Source organism: Anser anser (genome assembly GCF_964211835.1).
Source record: "Anser anser genome assembly, chromosome: 5".
Classification (NCBI taxonomy): domain Eukaryota; kingdom Metazoa; phylum Chordata; class Aves; order Anseriformes; family Anatidae; genus Anser; species Anser anser.
In genome coordinates, this window is record NC_139725.1 from 51,427,902 (window position 1) to 51,443,150 (window position 15,249).

The following is a 15,249-nucleotide window of genomic DNA, read 5'->3' on the forward strand; positions in this document are numbered from 1 at the left end:
AACAGACTCACTGAACAATGGTATTATGCAAGGTAGTAAGCACTATGTATGTTAAAATCTATTCTAAATTTGAACTTCATGTTGGTAGGAAAATGGGGACAAGTAGTAAAGTGCGATAACTTGCACCTATTTGTCAGTCAATGAAAAAAAAAAAAAAAAGAAGTGGTGAGAAGGCAGCCATGAGGGAAGAAGCAGGCTTACACAATCCTCTCCACCCACACGCTCATATGCTCCTCATCTTCCCTGCTAGAAAATGTATATATGCTGTCGGTATTACACAGGCCTACTTTGTTCCAGATCTAATGACAGTTTTGCCTGAATGTAAACTTCTTTAAAAAAAAAAAAAAAAGGCCCAAACAAACATGCAACTATGACAAATTGTTGAAGTGTCTCATCTACAAAAAAACAGTGAATAACATAGTTAAGAGGTGGAGAGCCCTCTGTAGCCATGCTATGCTCATCAGGTGAAACGTTGGATTTAACAGTGTTGATAACTGCGTACCTAATATGTACATCAATTTAATCTTTTTTCAGAGGGTTCACAATTTTTCCCATGAAAAGTATATTGTTCTCCAAAGTTATGACCATTAGGAAGGGCCTGTTCAATTTAATAGTAACTGGAACAGACATAGGCACTATTTCCATGCCTGTGGCAGCTGCTGCTTCGGTGCCAGTCTCATCCACCTTCACCACAGCCTGATGTATAGCCTGTGAAGAAACAGACATGTTACAAGTCAGTGGGGTACAAAACTAGTTACCTAAACAAGAACTTGAGCTAAAAGTCTGTGAAGATGTTAGTAAGAAATTATCATCAGAAAGCATGGTTTTCTTAGCCCTAAAGAGAAAAAGCTCAACTCCGAGGTAAGAACATCTCTCTGCTCATAAAAACTTTTGCTTTGTTTCTTTTCCTGTTTCCTGTTGTCTCTAATGCAGATCCTTGGAGCTAGAATAAAGCTTAAAAGAGAGCAGAATCACATTTAATTGTCTTTGACAAGTTTGTATAGTTGAAGAATTAACATGCAGTATAACACAATGAATAGCACCCTGAAATTATTTTTTTTCCATGTTCCTTAATGTCTTTGAAAAAAAAAATGGGAATAAAGGAGGGGGCTAGAAATGGAAGACAATGAATTAGAATCTCTGAATGTCTTGATTTTGCAAATTGAAACTTATGGAGAAATGTTTAAGTTTTAGTTTCCAAAATCAAGGCATTCACAAATCCTAATTCATTGACTTCCACCTGCAGTTTGTTGTTTTTCTCATATTAGACAATGAAATTGGCACTGCCTGTTAGCACTGATTGTCATCTTTAAACTGCCTGTATCTTGAAGTATAACTTATCTGTAGCTTTTGCCTGAGACTGACACTAATGGAACTCATTGCTCACAGGCTTGAAGCCAATTGTTTTCAGGAACTGCATTTTCCTTTCTCCCAAAATGTTTAAAAGCAAGCATTGTTTTTCCTCTCCCCTTCCTACCATAAAACACAAGCAATGATACACCCTACAGTCCCTTTTTACCCACAGACAGGCAAAAGAAGGTAGACATAGAACCATAACAACACAGTGCATGAGGGCACCAAGATGTGGGGAGATGATAACTTGGTCTTGTCTGTTTTATAAGGTGGTACCAGCAGAACAAAAATGACTCCCGGATTAAAAAGTTATGGACTTGTTACCTGCTCCATTGCAATGTGAATGACAGCCCAAGTAACATGGGTGAAATACTCCGTATGTCAAATTCTGCCTTTTCATGTGAAGTGAATCCTTCTTATGTGAGTTTTGCATCATGGGTGTTTAAAAAGAAAGTGATGTGAGCATCAGTAACCGTGGGCCCATAAAACAAAAAGCAGTATGACTTACCTGGGAAATTCTGTGCTGGGGCTGTCCAGTGATCCCAGAGAGATCAGCCTTATCAGTGAATACGTCCATGATGCCCATTCTATATAGCATATTTTTTAGGTTATACCTCCCATAAAGAGTGAATTTCGGAAGATAAAAATTTGCTGAGCTGCCAGAAAAGAAGCACAAGAATATGATGAAGCTTTTGGTCAGATATCATGGTTTAACAGAGTCCTGAGACACAACTCATTTTGCTTCAGGCTTTCTCTAGCCTAGATGGGAGATTATAGAACCATAGAATGGTTTGGGTTAGAAGGGATCTTAAAGATTACCTAGTTCCAACCCCTCTACCATGGGCAAGGACACCTCCCACCAGACCAAGTTGCCCAAACCCCATCCAACCTGCTGATGAACATCTAGGGATGGAGCATCCACAACTTCTCTAGACAACATGTTCCACCCTTATAGTAAACAATTTCTTCTTAATATATAATCTAAATCTACCCTCTTTTAGTTTAAATCCATTCCCTCTTGTCCCATCACTACATGCCCTGACAAAAGCTTCCCCCCCCCTCCATCTCCCCTCCCCCCTCCCACTTTCCTGTAGCCCCCTTTAGGTACTGGAAGGCCACTTCCATAAGGTCTCCCTGGAGCCCTCTCTTCTCTCCAGGGCTGAACAACCCCAACTCCCTCAGCTTGTCTTCATAGATGAGGTGCTCCAGACCCTTGATCATCTTTGTGGCTCTCCTCTAGATTCATTCTAATACTTCTATGTACTTCTTGTGCTGGGTGCCCCAGAGCTGAATGCAGCACTCCAGGTGGGGCACATGAGCACAGAGTAGAGGGGGAGAATCACTTCTCTTGACATGCTGGCCATGCTACTTTTGATGCAGCCTATGATATGGTTGGCTTTCTGTGCTGCAGGTGCACATTGCTGGCTCATGTCAAGCTTCTCATCAACCAACACCCCCAGGTCCCTCTCCACAGGGCTGCTCAATCCACTTATCATCCAGCCTGTATTCATGTTTGGGATTGCCTTGACCCAGGTGCAGGGCCTGGCATTTGACCATATTGAACATCATGAGGTCATGAGTGGCATTAATTAGGGGAGAAGAAAAAGTTTATAACAGTGTTGCAAGACTAGTTGAGAGGCTAAGGTCTCTAGTCTGCAGAGTGAGCCAACACAACAGTACATATGTACCTCTTTAATGTTCTTCATCTGTCATTTTCAAATGTTAGTGATGCATTGTGCATTCTGCTGGAAAGATCTTAAACATGCCCCATTACTGGAGGATGCAGAGGTTTCACCTTGTGAAAAAGATATTCTTTCAGGTGTCCCAGGCTGGACACAGAAAATCCAGCACATCGAAGTTCACTGATCACTTTTGAAAGAAACGTTGGCCTTGTAAGTTTATCATATAAAATCAAGGACAGAGAAGATATAGCAGAGAAGGACAATATCTGGCTGTGATTGTACAGATGACAAAATAACAAAAAAAAGCACTTTGACAGAGTCCAGCTACTAAATAGATAATTATTTAGCTGTGTCAAGTCTGCTGTCTGAGTTACTCAATGTTATTTTATTTTATTTTGGAAAGTGACTAGTTTGATGCTTTCAATAAATTAATAAGAACCCCATATTTCTGACTAATTTCTTCCTTGATCTTTCAGTAAGGATCTAACAATTTATTTTCTAAGGTTAAAAGGAACATCTACAGCTAGAAGCAGCACTTGAGTTAGAGACAGTGATGACAATGTTGATTGTAGGTACTGTTTTCTGGTCAGAAACCAGGAAAACTGTTCAGGATTTCAGGGCAAGGAGAATGTGGAGCACTTAATGAAATTTGCCAAAGAGCAAATCATCCAGTGGGCAGGTGGAAAGTGAAGGGCTCATACTTTCACAGCACAGCATCTCCATAAATCTAATGCAAAGTCTGGCTGGTAGCCAAAAATGAGAGTGCTAGTGGATTGATAACGGCTTGCTGATCTCTTCTGCTTAATTTGTGATGGCACTGATTGCTGTCTCAAGTGAGGACGCAGCAATCATTGCATCATCTGTCTATCTATTACATAAAGGCACTCATTTACAAGCCCCCACTTGCTTTCAACATGCAGGAAAGGGAAAGCTGTAGGCATATTGCAATAATGTGACCGGACAGGAAGCACCGGGATAGACTTTCCAGAAGAGAAAGGGATATTTTCTCCACAGTTCAACCATTAAATAGATCTAAGCTGTCTGTACTCAGCTGTGTCAATACCTTGGCACATTTGGAACTCAACAATAATGAACAATGCTCCTCACAATACTTTTGCGAATTGTGTCAACGTCAGTTTGCAGGTAGAGAAACAGGGACAAAAATAACTTGCCACAAACTGTTATATCATTCCCCATCCTACCATCAAACCCATTTATTGAGACATCCCATAGACTCCAAAGGATAGAAAAAATGCCATCAGTTGCTTTGAAAACTACAGGAAAAAGGAGAAGTCTGTCTCATTATTTTGCGGGAGAGAGCTATCATGATGAAAAATGGGGACCCGTGTGAAAGAAGCTCAAGGTCTTTGGTAGAGTTGCCTTTTTTATAATATAAGTTGTGCGCCTATTCATCTATTTCAGTTGAGGGTGGGGGGGGAAGGACTGGGAGAGGAAACATAAAAACTCTCATTTGTATTTAGCAAATTTTTTGCTGGTTTTAAAAGCAAATTGTGTTTCTTTGGCAGAAATGATTCATAAGTAACTTGATTCAGTTTCTGATATGTCTTATAGTGATTTTAGTGACCAACCACATAGCTGTTCCCAGGAAGTTAAAAACTGTGAAGCTGCACTGAGAATCGGACATTCTTCTTCTGTCCTTTTTTTTTTTTTTTTTTTGTCTTTTTTCCCCCTCTGGAAAATAGTTCAGAATTCTTCGAAAAGTTTTGACTGTGAATCAGGGTAAAGAGCATGACACAGTTTGACATATTAGGATGTCATTTGCAACTTGAAAACTGATAATTTAAAACACCATTTTCAAATGTGAATGTGTGAAGGTCTCTTACATATTCATAAATCTGAGGAACACAGTGGCTTAATTTTGTAAAAGTTTTGCCTACACTTGTACACATATTTTGTCCTATCAAAGGCTACTCCTACTTGTGAAACTAATGAAGCAGGAATCTAAATTTTACATATATATATATATTTAAAGCATATGAACTTTCTGTCTTCTACTCTCAAAGTTACCTTGAAACAAATATTTGTTAATACAATATCACCTTCCTATGTCTTCAGAGAGCATGAATACATTGGCTCTGCAAAGTCAGATGCTCTATACACTTATCACTTAGTTTTATCCCCACAGTGGGCAAATGGAAGGTGCCATTTCAGCATTTAATGTGTGATTACCAAAAAATATACAGAGAGAAAGGAAGAAAAAGCCAATAAAAAAGCTGAAGGAAAATGGTAGTAGTTTAGCTGTAAACAGAAGACAGAAGAAGATGACAGGAGAGAAAAAAAAAAAAAAAGCTAGAAGAGGTATTAAGACAGAGAATTGGGGGCTATAGTTGAAAATAGGAAATAAAATGCAGGATCAGAAAAGTCCCATAGCAGTGAAAGTTTCCACTTCATGCAGTACTAAATTTAAAACCACAGGAGCAGCAGAGAGCCAAATTTCAGCTTTGGTCAGTGGGAATTCTTCCACAGATTAAAATAAAATTAAAAATAATATCCTGATCTGTATCATAGCCCAACTGATGGGCTTCCTTGCCTACTCTCTGACCCAAGAACTGCAGAATTTTACCTTTTTGAGACTAATGTCCTCCATCTTGCCATACGTTCACAAGACAATTTTTTCTCCAGCTTCCTCATTCTTCCTTGATCAGGCAGAACAAAAAATGCTGAAGCACCTCCTTTATAATCCATTTGCACAACTGTGGAAGACAGCTGTTCATCATAGCCATGCTTGAACAGGCCCATTCCAAACATCATTGGGACTTCAACAGCCTTGTTCCCATCCACAAAGAATTTATCCTTTTTAGTATACTTTGGGTCAAATGGTTTTTCCCATTCAGCTTGAAATATAAGAGACAGAGTTATAGGATATTTTGAGCACACTAAACCATAGGACACATTCATAGAGGTAGAAACTGTTACACCTGGATCAGCTTGAAAGATAAACCAGTTTGCAACAAGCACTTGGTCTTACTGAATACTCATAATAGTTCAATAGCAAGGAGACTGTGATGTACAAAACCCCCTCATTTCTTTCAGCAGGATGGAATGTACTTAATTTAAATTTGTCACCAAATATTCTAATATATAAAGGGATGTGTGCACTTTTCCTTCAAAACAACAGTTTTAAGGTGCCTATAAAGCCCTCATATGATGCAGCCTTTAAACAGGAGCTAAGAAGAAAGATTCTCCCTTTTGTTTGTTCCCACCAAAGGGACTTGTGAAGGGAGAAATGAGGGTTAAATTCTCTAGAGAAATAAAGAGATTCAGGTTACTTCCAGAATGAAGGGTTTCATATGGCACTTTACCTGATTGCCATTAAAATCACGAAGAACCTAATCATATGAAACTGCTGGGGTAAAAAATAAAATAAATAAATAAATAAATAAACTAAAAACATTAAATTTCCAAATGCTCTTCACTTAGTCATAGTGAAACAAACTGTCTACATTGAAACTCTGAAGGATTATTACTGGGGAGAAATTTCTAAACTGAATTCTAGATACCCACCTCATCCATTTCAGAGGCTGAGCTAGATATAAATAAGGAGGAAGAAGGTTTTTGTTTTTTTATGGTGCTTGTTTGGTTTGTTTGTTTGCTTGCTTTTTGTTTCATTTTTAAAGAAAGAGGCATTTCTCTGTAGTAAATTTTGCTTTGAATAACAAAGGTCACCTTTGATCAAGTTTAGTGGGTAAAAGCAGAACCACAATATTAAATCAAGTGCCATCAAGAAAATCATGAAACAAGATGCTATTATTTTTGATTTGTGTTTGAACAATGATTACTAGGCAGCTTAGTATAAATGAACTTATCACCTGCTGTCTCTACCATCTGTGGAATAGACATGAACAGCACTTATATCTTACTTTGAAAAAGTGAAATGAGATTTAATTAGTGCATGTCTTGGGCTACAAAAATATAAATTGACAACCATCATTACTCTTAAGACAAGACAATTTACTGCTTTCATGTTTCTTCATTAGTAGTGACCACAATAACATAGTTCTGAAGTTATTGGCTGACTTGCTCTGAAAATTTCCCCCCAAAATGAAGACTTCTTTCATCAAACATATAACAGGCAGGACTTCTGCCTTGATAAGGTTTAAGGAAAGAAAAAAAAAAAGAAAGAATCAAAGAAACTTGAATGACACAAGTCCTGAAACACTCCAACAACCTTTACGCAATGCTCAACTTAGGGAAAACACCCACTGATTTCAAAAAGAGCGTTGCTTGATTAAAAACTGGGTAGAATGTTAGAATTCAACACACAGGTTTGAGAGAGACGATATTCAGTAATCCACTCCTCCTCTTTCATAGGAACTCTCATTCCTTACACTCTCCTCTTTCTTATGAGGTTACCTTCTAGGATGGCATCTTTCTCAAATGCTTTACAGAGTTCAAGTGGAAAAATTAACCTCACTGTATGATACTTCATGGTGATCAGCTCAACTAGGGAATGATAAGGGACTGGTGTACTGTGGTAGAATAGCATGTCCACTGGCTGAGAACCAGGAAAACATTTCCAGACTTCTGTCCTTAGGGAAGGACTTCTAAACTAAGTTATACCACAAAAAACAGAGAGGACAGTCACCAGTACTGTGCAAGGAAAGCTGTAATGTATACAGAGAGAACAAGACTCCAGAAGAACATTGATAATATGAAGTTTCTCTGTCCCCCATTGTGTATTAAGTTTTCCCTCTTAGAACATTTGAGGTTTTACTAAATCTATTGCTCTGTCTGCAAACACCTTTCAGAGGAAAAAATTGTCTTTTTTTTTTTTCCCTAGTTTTGAAAGACGTGACATATGGTACTTAAAAACCTCTCTTGAAAACATTATTTCAGACAAATTAGTATGTATTCAAGAGAATTAAGAAACACTAGTCATCTGGATTCTAAACAGCTTCATTTAACTCTGGCCAAACCTTCAGAGATTAACACAAGGAACAGGGGCACAGACGAAAAATAAAAAAATAAAAATCTGATTATGAGTTACTTTGGGGGAAATCGTCATACTGAGGACAGAAATGGAAACACCTAAGTTAATAGTTTTAAAAGAATATAATTTCTAATGCATGCCTTCTCCATTTCAGTTTAAAAGCTTAACAATATTTTAAACAGATAAATTGCATAATATTATTTTTCTGAGTGTAATTGTTTTGTTTTCAGAATGTGATAAAATGAGTAAGAGAGAGGTTTGAAAGAATGAGAGTAGAATTAGAATAGTTCAGTTGGAAAGGACATGTAAAGATTGTCAAGTCTAATTTCCTGACTACTTCAGGGCTAACCAAAAGTTCAAGCATATTATTGAGTGCATTGTCCAAATGCCCCCTGAACACTTATGGGCATGGGACATCAACCCTCTTTCTAGGAAGCCTGTTCCAGTGTTTGACAACCTTCATGGTACAGAAATTTTTTCTTATATCTAGTCTGAACCTACCCAGGTGCAACTTTGTGCAGTTCTCTCACATTCTGTCATTGGTAACTAAGACGAAGAGATCAGCCCTTCCTCTTCTCAGGAAGTTGTAAAGAGCAATGAGATCACCTCTGAGCCTCCTCTTCTCCAGATCAAATATCTCAAGTGTCCTCAACCTCTTCCCATACAACCTGTCTTCCATCCCTTCTACCAGCTTTTTTGTCTTCCTTTGGATGCATTCAAGTACCTTAGCATCCTTTTTATATTGTGGAGCCCAGAACTGCACACAATATTCAAGAAGAGGCAAGATCAGTGCTAAATATGGCAGAATAGTGACCATCTGCTAGCCCCATTCATTACAACACTTTGAGCTCCACCATTGAACCAGTTCATCACCCAGTGTAGCATGAACCTGTTTATCTCACAGTTGGACAATACCTTCAGAAGGATACTGTGAGGGACAGTATCAAAGACCCTACTGAAATACAGAAAGATTACATCCACTGCCTTCCTTTCATCTGCTAAGTGGATGACCTTATCAAACTACTAAGGCAGGATTTTCCCTTCATGAACCATGGTGACTACACCTGCTAACAGCTTTGTTCTTTAAATGACTTTCAATAACACTCAGGACAATCCTCTCCATGACTTTTCCAGGCACTGATGTCTATCATTTCCTGGGGCTTCTCTCATGCACATCTTGTAGAATAGTATAATGGCCAGTCAGCAGAGACCTCTCCAAACTCCCAAGACCTTTGGCAAACTGTTGAGAGGGGTCCAGCTATAACATCCACTAACTTCTTCAGTGCTCTTCCAGTACACTGGGGTGCACATTAGGCCCCACAAACTTATGAACATTCAGCTGGTGGAACATGTCCCTTGTAATTTTGGTGACCACAAATGGAAAGACCACTGGTTATGAAGCTTAAAGTCTACTCTCTTCAAGTCCAGGATGGCAAATCTGCTGACCTTTTTTTTCTTATGACACCAAAAATTTTGAACTCAACTATTTCATGATCACCGTGGTCAAGACAGCCACATACCATCACATCTCCCCGAAGACCTACAGAATCAGTGAATATGATATCAGTGCTATCATCCTGGGTGGGTGGTTGATAGCAGACATCCAAAAAGACATCTGCTTTGCTATCCATCCCTATAAAACCTCAGCCAGAGGCTCTCTACCACATTATCCCAACCTAATTTCAGGCCGGAAATTAGGAAAAATTTCTTCTCAGAAAGAGTAGTTGATCTTGAAGGTTTTTTCCAAACTGAATGATTCTATGATTATCCCTAACTACAAGGGCTATACACTCTGATCTCCTTCTTGCATACAGTGCAATGCCTCTGTCTCGCCTACCCTGCCTATCTGTCCTGAACAGCACTCCATCCCAGCACTCCAACTGTGGGACTCGTCCCAGCAAGTCTCACTAATACCAATGATATCACAGCTCTAGGAGAGGACCAAAGCTTCCAGTTCATTTCCTTTGTTCCTCATACTGCACGCGTTGAGATACAAGCATTTCAGATGTGCTCCTAGAAAGAAGACACAGTATCTGTTATTAGATAACTGATTAAGCCTTACAACCTTGCTTCTCTTCTTCTCATTAGAGTAGCAGACTGAAAAGCTCTGGGAAGATCTGTAGACTGTATCTAAGCAGACTGCATAAGTTAATTAAGAAAAACAAGCTTATTATCAGAAAGCTTGTATTTGATACTGGGGGGGAGGGGGGAATCCATTTCTTCACTGGAAAATATTAGGATCTGTAAATCAAAAAAAAAAAAGATAGGTTGAAGACCTATGCCTTTAGGCACATCAGCACTACATCCACACTATTATTGAAGGTATAGTGAAAACAGAACATCAGCGTGAAAGTAAAACTATTTTTACACATTTAGCTTTGGATACATAACTATACTCAGTAACTGCAGAAATATTGAGTAAGTGCAAGGCTTTGCTTTTAGGTAACATCTTGCTTTACTTTAACAGTGTTCTTTGAATTTATCTCTCAAGTTGTTAAACCAAAAACCCAAAGTGGAGAAGAAAAATGTCTTACTAGAAGAATAAATCTTACTAGATTGTAAAGGACTACATACCTTACTGCATAGAAATGCCTTCCTGAAAGTATATTTCACTTTTTATCGGGAAAGAAATGTATACATTAAAATATATAAGGAAAATATGCCTTAAATTTTGCTAAAAACTATCATCAGCATTAAGCAGAAAATAATTTCCAGTAGCTTTTTTTGTAATTAAGCGTGAATGAGGACCAAAAGGAAAACAAGATATGATTCCCTGTGAGAAAACATATTGCAAAAAAAGGTGAAGTCCAAGACTGACCTGAGGAAATAATACATGAAGTAAGAGAATAAGATATGTATGTCTTACCGTTAAAATAAATATAACTAATGAGGAGAATTTCAGTAAGTGGATCAAGGTTATTTATGAGGTCCCTGATTTTCCCATTGGTTCTTCCTGCTACATATTCATTGATCTTCATCTGGGCTTGATTAGCCCTCTTGAAGTTCATAGGATAAGCTTCTCCTTCATAGAAGTTTCTGAGATTATTTAAAAATTTATCTTGTGGTTTCAACTGGTCAAGCACAAACAGGACATTTCCCATATTCAGCTGTAATGCCTCATTCTTTCTGTTTACCATTTGCATGAGTTGACGATAACCTTCATGTATTTGGTTTTCAGAAATTTCACGTGGGTTAAAACTAAGGACCCTAAGAATCTGTGTCAGAGTGTCAGATCTGGCACCGAGAGTCAGCATTGCAAAGGCAGTAGAGATGCTCAAGGGAGAAAAGAAAATATTCCCACTGTTTTCACGAGAAGAAATCTCCTTGTAGAAACAGCATGCAAACTGACAAACGCTGTTCCCTACAGTCTGCTGCAGCATATATCGATTTTCTTGGCCTCTTTGATTCTGGTTTCTTACACCTTGGCGATTAGGCTCATAGAGATAACTGTTGGAATGAATCCCAACAATTAAAAGGCACAGGAAAAACAACAGCTTCATGTTTGTATAAATCTGTAAAAGAAGAAAAGAAAAATAACACTTGGCTTACAGATCTTTTTACCTCACGTTTTCCAATAAGTCAGCCCCTTCACTGTACAGAGTCGGCTTAGTACCAGTGATTCCAAGCCAATTGAGTTCAGAGATACCAGCTTTCCATTTCAAGGAAGCAGGCTTTTGAATATTACTCAATCTACTGAACAAATTATGAAAGAATAAAAATTAAAATCAAAGAAAAGTGAAGTAATATGAAAAGCGCCCTCATTAAGGATAGGAAACTTTTTCTTTGAAACTTGTTTTTTTTTTTTTTTCTTTTTCTCTCCCCAGAGTTCTGTTTTTAATGTGGTTTTAAGTGATAAAAAAAACTGTAAGTCAAAAGTACAGGTCTATAGAACAGAGGGTAAGGGAGCCAGTCAAGCCTAGTCAGTTAAATTTAGCAAGATGAAAATAAATAAATAAATAAATAGAGTGAAAGAAACACACAGTATTCCTCCATTGTGACAATCAAAATACTACACATATTTTTAGATAGGCTATGGGTAAACATATAGGCAGGCACCAGAGAGAAAGTAAATGCACTTCTTAATGAGGAAGTGATGAAAATTTACAGTAATTCCATAAAGCTTGAACAAATAAGCACTATTTAAAAACAAGCACCCAAATAAACTTCCATGTAACTAATGAAAGAGAGAAATCTGCTTTGAGCAATTAGTAAATCATCAAGACCATTGAAAGACAATATTGGTTATTAAAAAAGGGAAAATGAGTTAAGTATGCAGAAAAACAAATGGAATCAAGTGTGCCTGCTGCATGCAAAGTTTCAGATTTGTGATTGAAAATAATCGTCAAAACAAAAAAAATAAACAGAGGAAACACCTGACCAATCATGCTTTTATCATCACAAATCCAGTGAGAGGTGATTTTAGGATAGAAGGCTGCAATGCCACAATGTGAAGATGAATGAGTGAAATCTAGAGGAACAATACTAAAAGATACCCACAGAACAGGAAAGCCTTTTCCAAAGTAGCAAGAAAATAATCCATTCACATCTGTAGCAATACCTTTAACTCTAGAAATTAGTATTAATGGTACCATAATTAGTTCAACAACTTTTGTCAACAGACAGAAGAAAGTAAATATGTGGAACATATCTAGAAATCCAGAACATCCTCCTGTAGTATATTGCTTTACCTACATAATCTTTAATAAAATAAAATACTCCCTACAGTAAAATAAAAGGATTTTGAAATGGAAAACCTAAGCTAGGTTTCCAAATCAGACACCTGTCTGATTTGCAATGTGAAACGATATTTAGACTCTCATGCCTTGTAAAATCATGTTGACTTGTTGAATCTTTACCAGCTCCCACCATGACTCTGCATTTGTATTCTCCACTTTCCTATGTCTTGGTTCTCCAAAATTCAGTGAATTCAGAATATGGATCTCTGCTTTTATATATTGAAACTCTTTGAATATCATGGTTATAACAATACTACTATTGCTAGGAAGAGCATCTTCCTGCATCCAACCTGAACCCCTTGCCGAACAACTTTCAGAAAGTTTGTTTTTATATCTACATGGTTAAAACTGTACGCTGATTTGTTTGTGACCTGCTCCACTGTCACTCTTATTCTAATTCTTTCAGCCTTTCACTTTATCCATTTTTTTTCCTGAGATCTCTAGAATCTTTAGAAAGTAATACTTAAATCCCCACTTCTGCTTCATTTCATGCACCTTATTTGTTATTTATCACACCTTTACTTCATTTAACTCTCTCAAACATTTCAACGTGTTTTCCAAAAGAGGATTATGCTATACGAATGTGCCCTTACAGAGGACATATCTTTTATATTTAAAAAAATAAAGTAATAAAAAAATGCAAAAAGCTTTAAAATGCATTTTGAATAAGAAAATACAATTTATCAATTGATTATTTAGAAACAGTTGTAACAGTTGACAGTAATTCCATAGCAAAAAAAAATGCATGACTTACGGTACAGTCAAAAGGGTCTCCTGTTGTGTTCGCCAGGTCTGCACAGGTCCTTGCTCAGTTGTTTATGCTGCTGAACACAAAGCAGGGTATCCTCTAGTAAAGGTTAAGATCATCTAAGGGCTGTGACTCACACATTATAATTTTAGAGATTAGGCAGAGCAAACAACGTTGAAACTAGTTTTACTGGACACCTAACTTTGCTGAATATATGTCTCATGTGACATTTTATTATTCATGAATATCTGATCGCCCTGGTTAGATTCAAACCAATTTTCTTCAAACTGAACCTGCTGCTTGTTAATATCAAACACTCATACACAGCTCAATTGCCAAAATCTATTTTTTCTATGAACAAGAGAGTCACCGGAAATAGTAATCAGAGTGATAGATCGTGAACACAACTTCCAATGACTATAGCATTTCTGCCACTAAGGTAAGAGAACAATTTTTTTTTTTTTTTTGTCTCTGTGTGTGTGTGTGTGAACTAGCCTGTTTGTCTCCTGCATATCCATGCCTGGGCATGATTGTCTCCAGATGATCTCAGTGATGGTTCTAATAGTTGCAGAGCTTAAAACACTGTTTTGCTACATTAGCAAATGCAGCCATAAATGTACCTCACTATCCACTCCCGCATGGAGAAACTGCTAGCAGTGTGAGCTGCTATAGCAACTCCGGGGCCACTTGCACAGCCGTGTGCCCAGGTGAAAAGGAATGCAGCCAGGATGCCATTGTATGCAGGTGATCCCAGTTACAAGTATGGCCTAGGGACAGGGGGTGGAAGCCTGGGAACGTGGGTGTTGAATAGCACAAGCCTTTAGACCAGCTTACTATCTTGTGATCTGGCATGTGGGGAGCAGGCCCCTCTGATCATGTGCCAAGTTCAGCTGGGTCAGATCAGACAGCCTGGTATCCTGAGCTCAGCCCTACTCACTACAGTAATCTGTGACTGCTGTGGCAAGCCAGTGGGAGCACAGTGACAGCAGTCTTGAAGGAGGAACCTCTGGAGATCACGTAGTACAACCCATTGCTCAAGGCAGGGGGATTGATGCTTGCAGGGAGGTACAGCAGTTTGCTCAGGACTGTGTCCAGTAGGGTTTTGATTGTCTCCAATGACGGAGACTCCACAATCTCTCTGGGCATAATGTTTCGGTGTTTGAGTACACTGACAATAAGACAGGTTTTCTCACATATTTAAATAGATTTTTTTCTGTCTTAATCTATGCTCATTGAAGCTTGTCCTGTCACTGGATGCCACGGAGGAGAGGCTGGCTCTTTCTATACTCCTCCCATCACCAATCAGGTATTTATTAGGTGAGCTCCCCCCAGGCCTTCTCTGAGCTAAACAGTTCCAGAACTCTCAGACTCTCCTCATATGTCAGATCACCTTTCTTGACCATTACTGGAATCACTCCAGTATGCCCAAGTCCTTCTTGTACTAGGGAGCCCAGCACTGGTCACAGCATTTCAAATGTGTGCACAAGCAGAGGGGAAGCATTGCCAGTCATGACCTGTTGGTGATGATCTTCATAATGAAGCAAGCATTTTAGGGCAGGGATTAACCTTTACTACACACAAAATAGATTGAGTGCTGATCTCAATGGTGTTTCTAAACACCATTAAAATACTAACCACAACAATAACTCAGTAACATTTTCTGGGAGGAAAGATGCAACCAGTGAAAGTCATTGATGATTACCCCTTATCAAGCAACTCGTAGATTAGAGAAGAAAAAAAAAACACCTCTTAAACAGGTTGTGTATAAAGTCTGAGAAA

At 38.3% G+C, this 15,249-nt stretch overlaps 1 protein-coding gene across 1 annotated transcript in view; it reads right to left on the reverse strand.

Annotated features, from left to right (window-relative positions):
- The window catches only part of LOC310901172 (uncharacterized protein), a 31,426-nt gene extending 17,877 nt beyond the window's left edge, over window positions 1-13,549 (reverse strand). Inside the window, exons 1-5 of the mRNA XM_083840301.1 lie at window positions 13,477-13,549; window positions 10,853-11,498; window positions 5,620-5,890; window positions 1,862-2,009; window positions 526-708 (exon numbers count right to left, since the gene is read on the reverse strand). Of these exons, the coding sequence (XP_083696427.1) occupies window positions 526-708; window positions 1,862-2,009; window positions 5,620-5,890; window positions 10,853-11,486 (1,236 nt within the window). The 5' untranslated portion in view covers window positions 11,487-11,498; window positions 13,477-13,549. The remainder of the gene's footprint in view (window positions 1-525; window positions 709-1,861; window positions 2,010-5,619; window positions 5,891-10,852; window positions 11,499-13,476) is intronic.
- Between the last annotated feature and the right edge of the window lie 1,700 nt (window positions 13,550-15,249).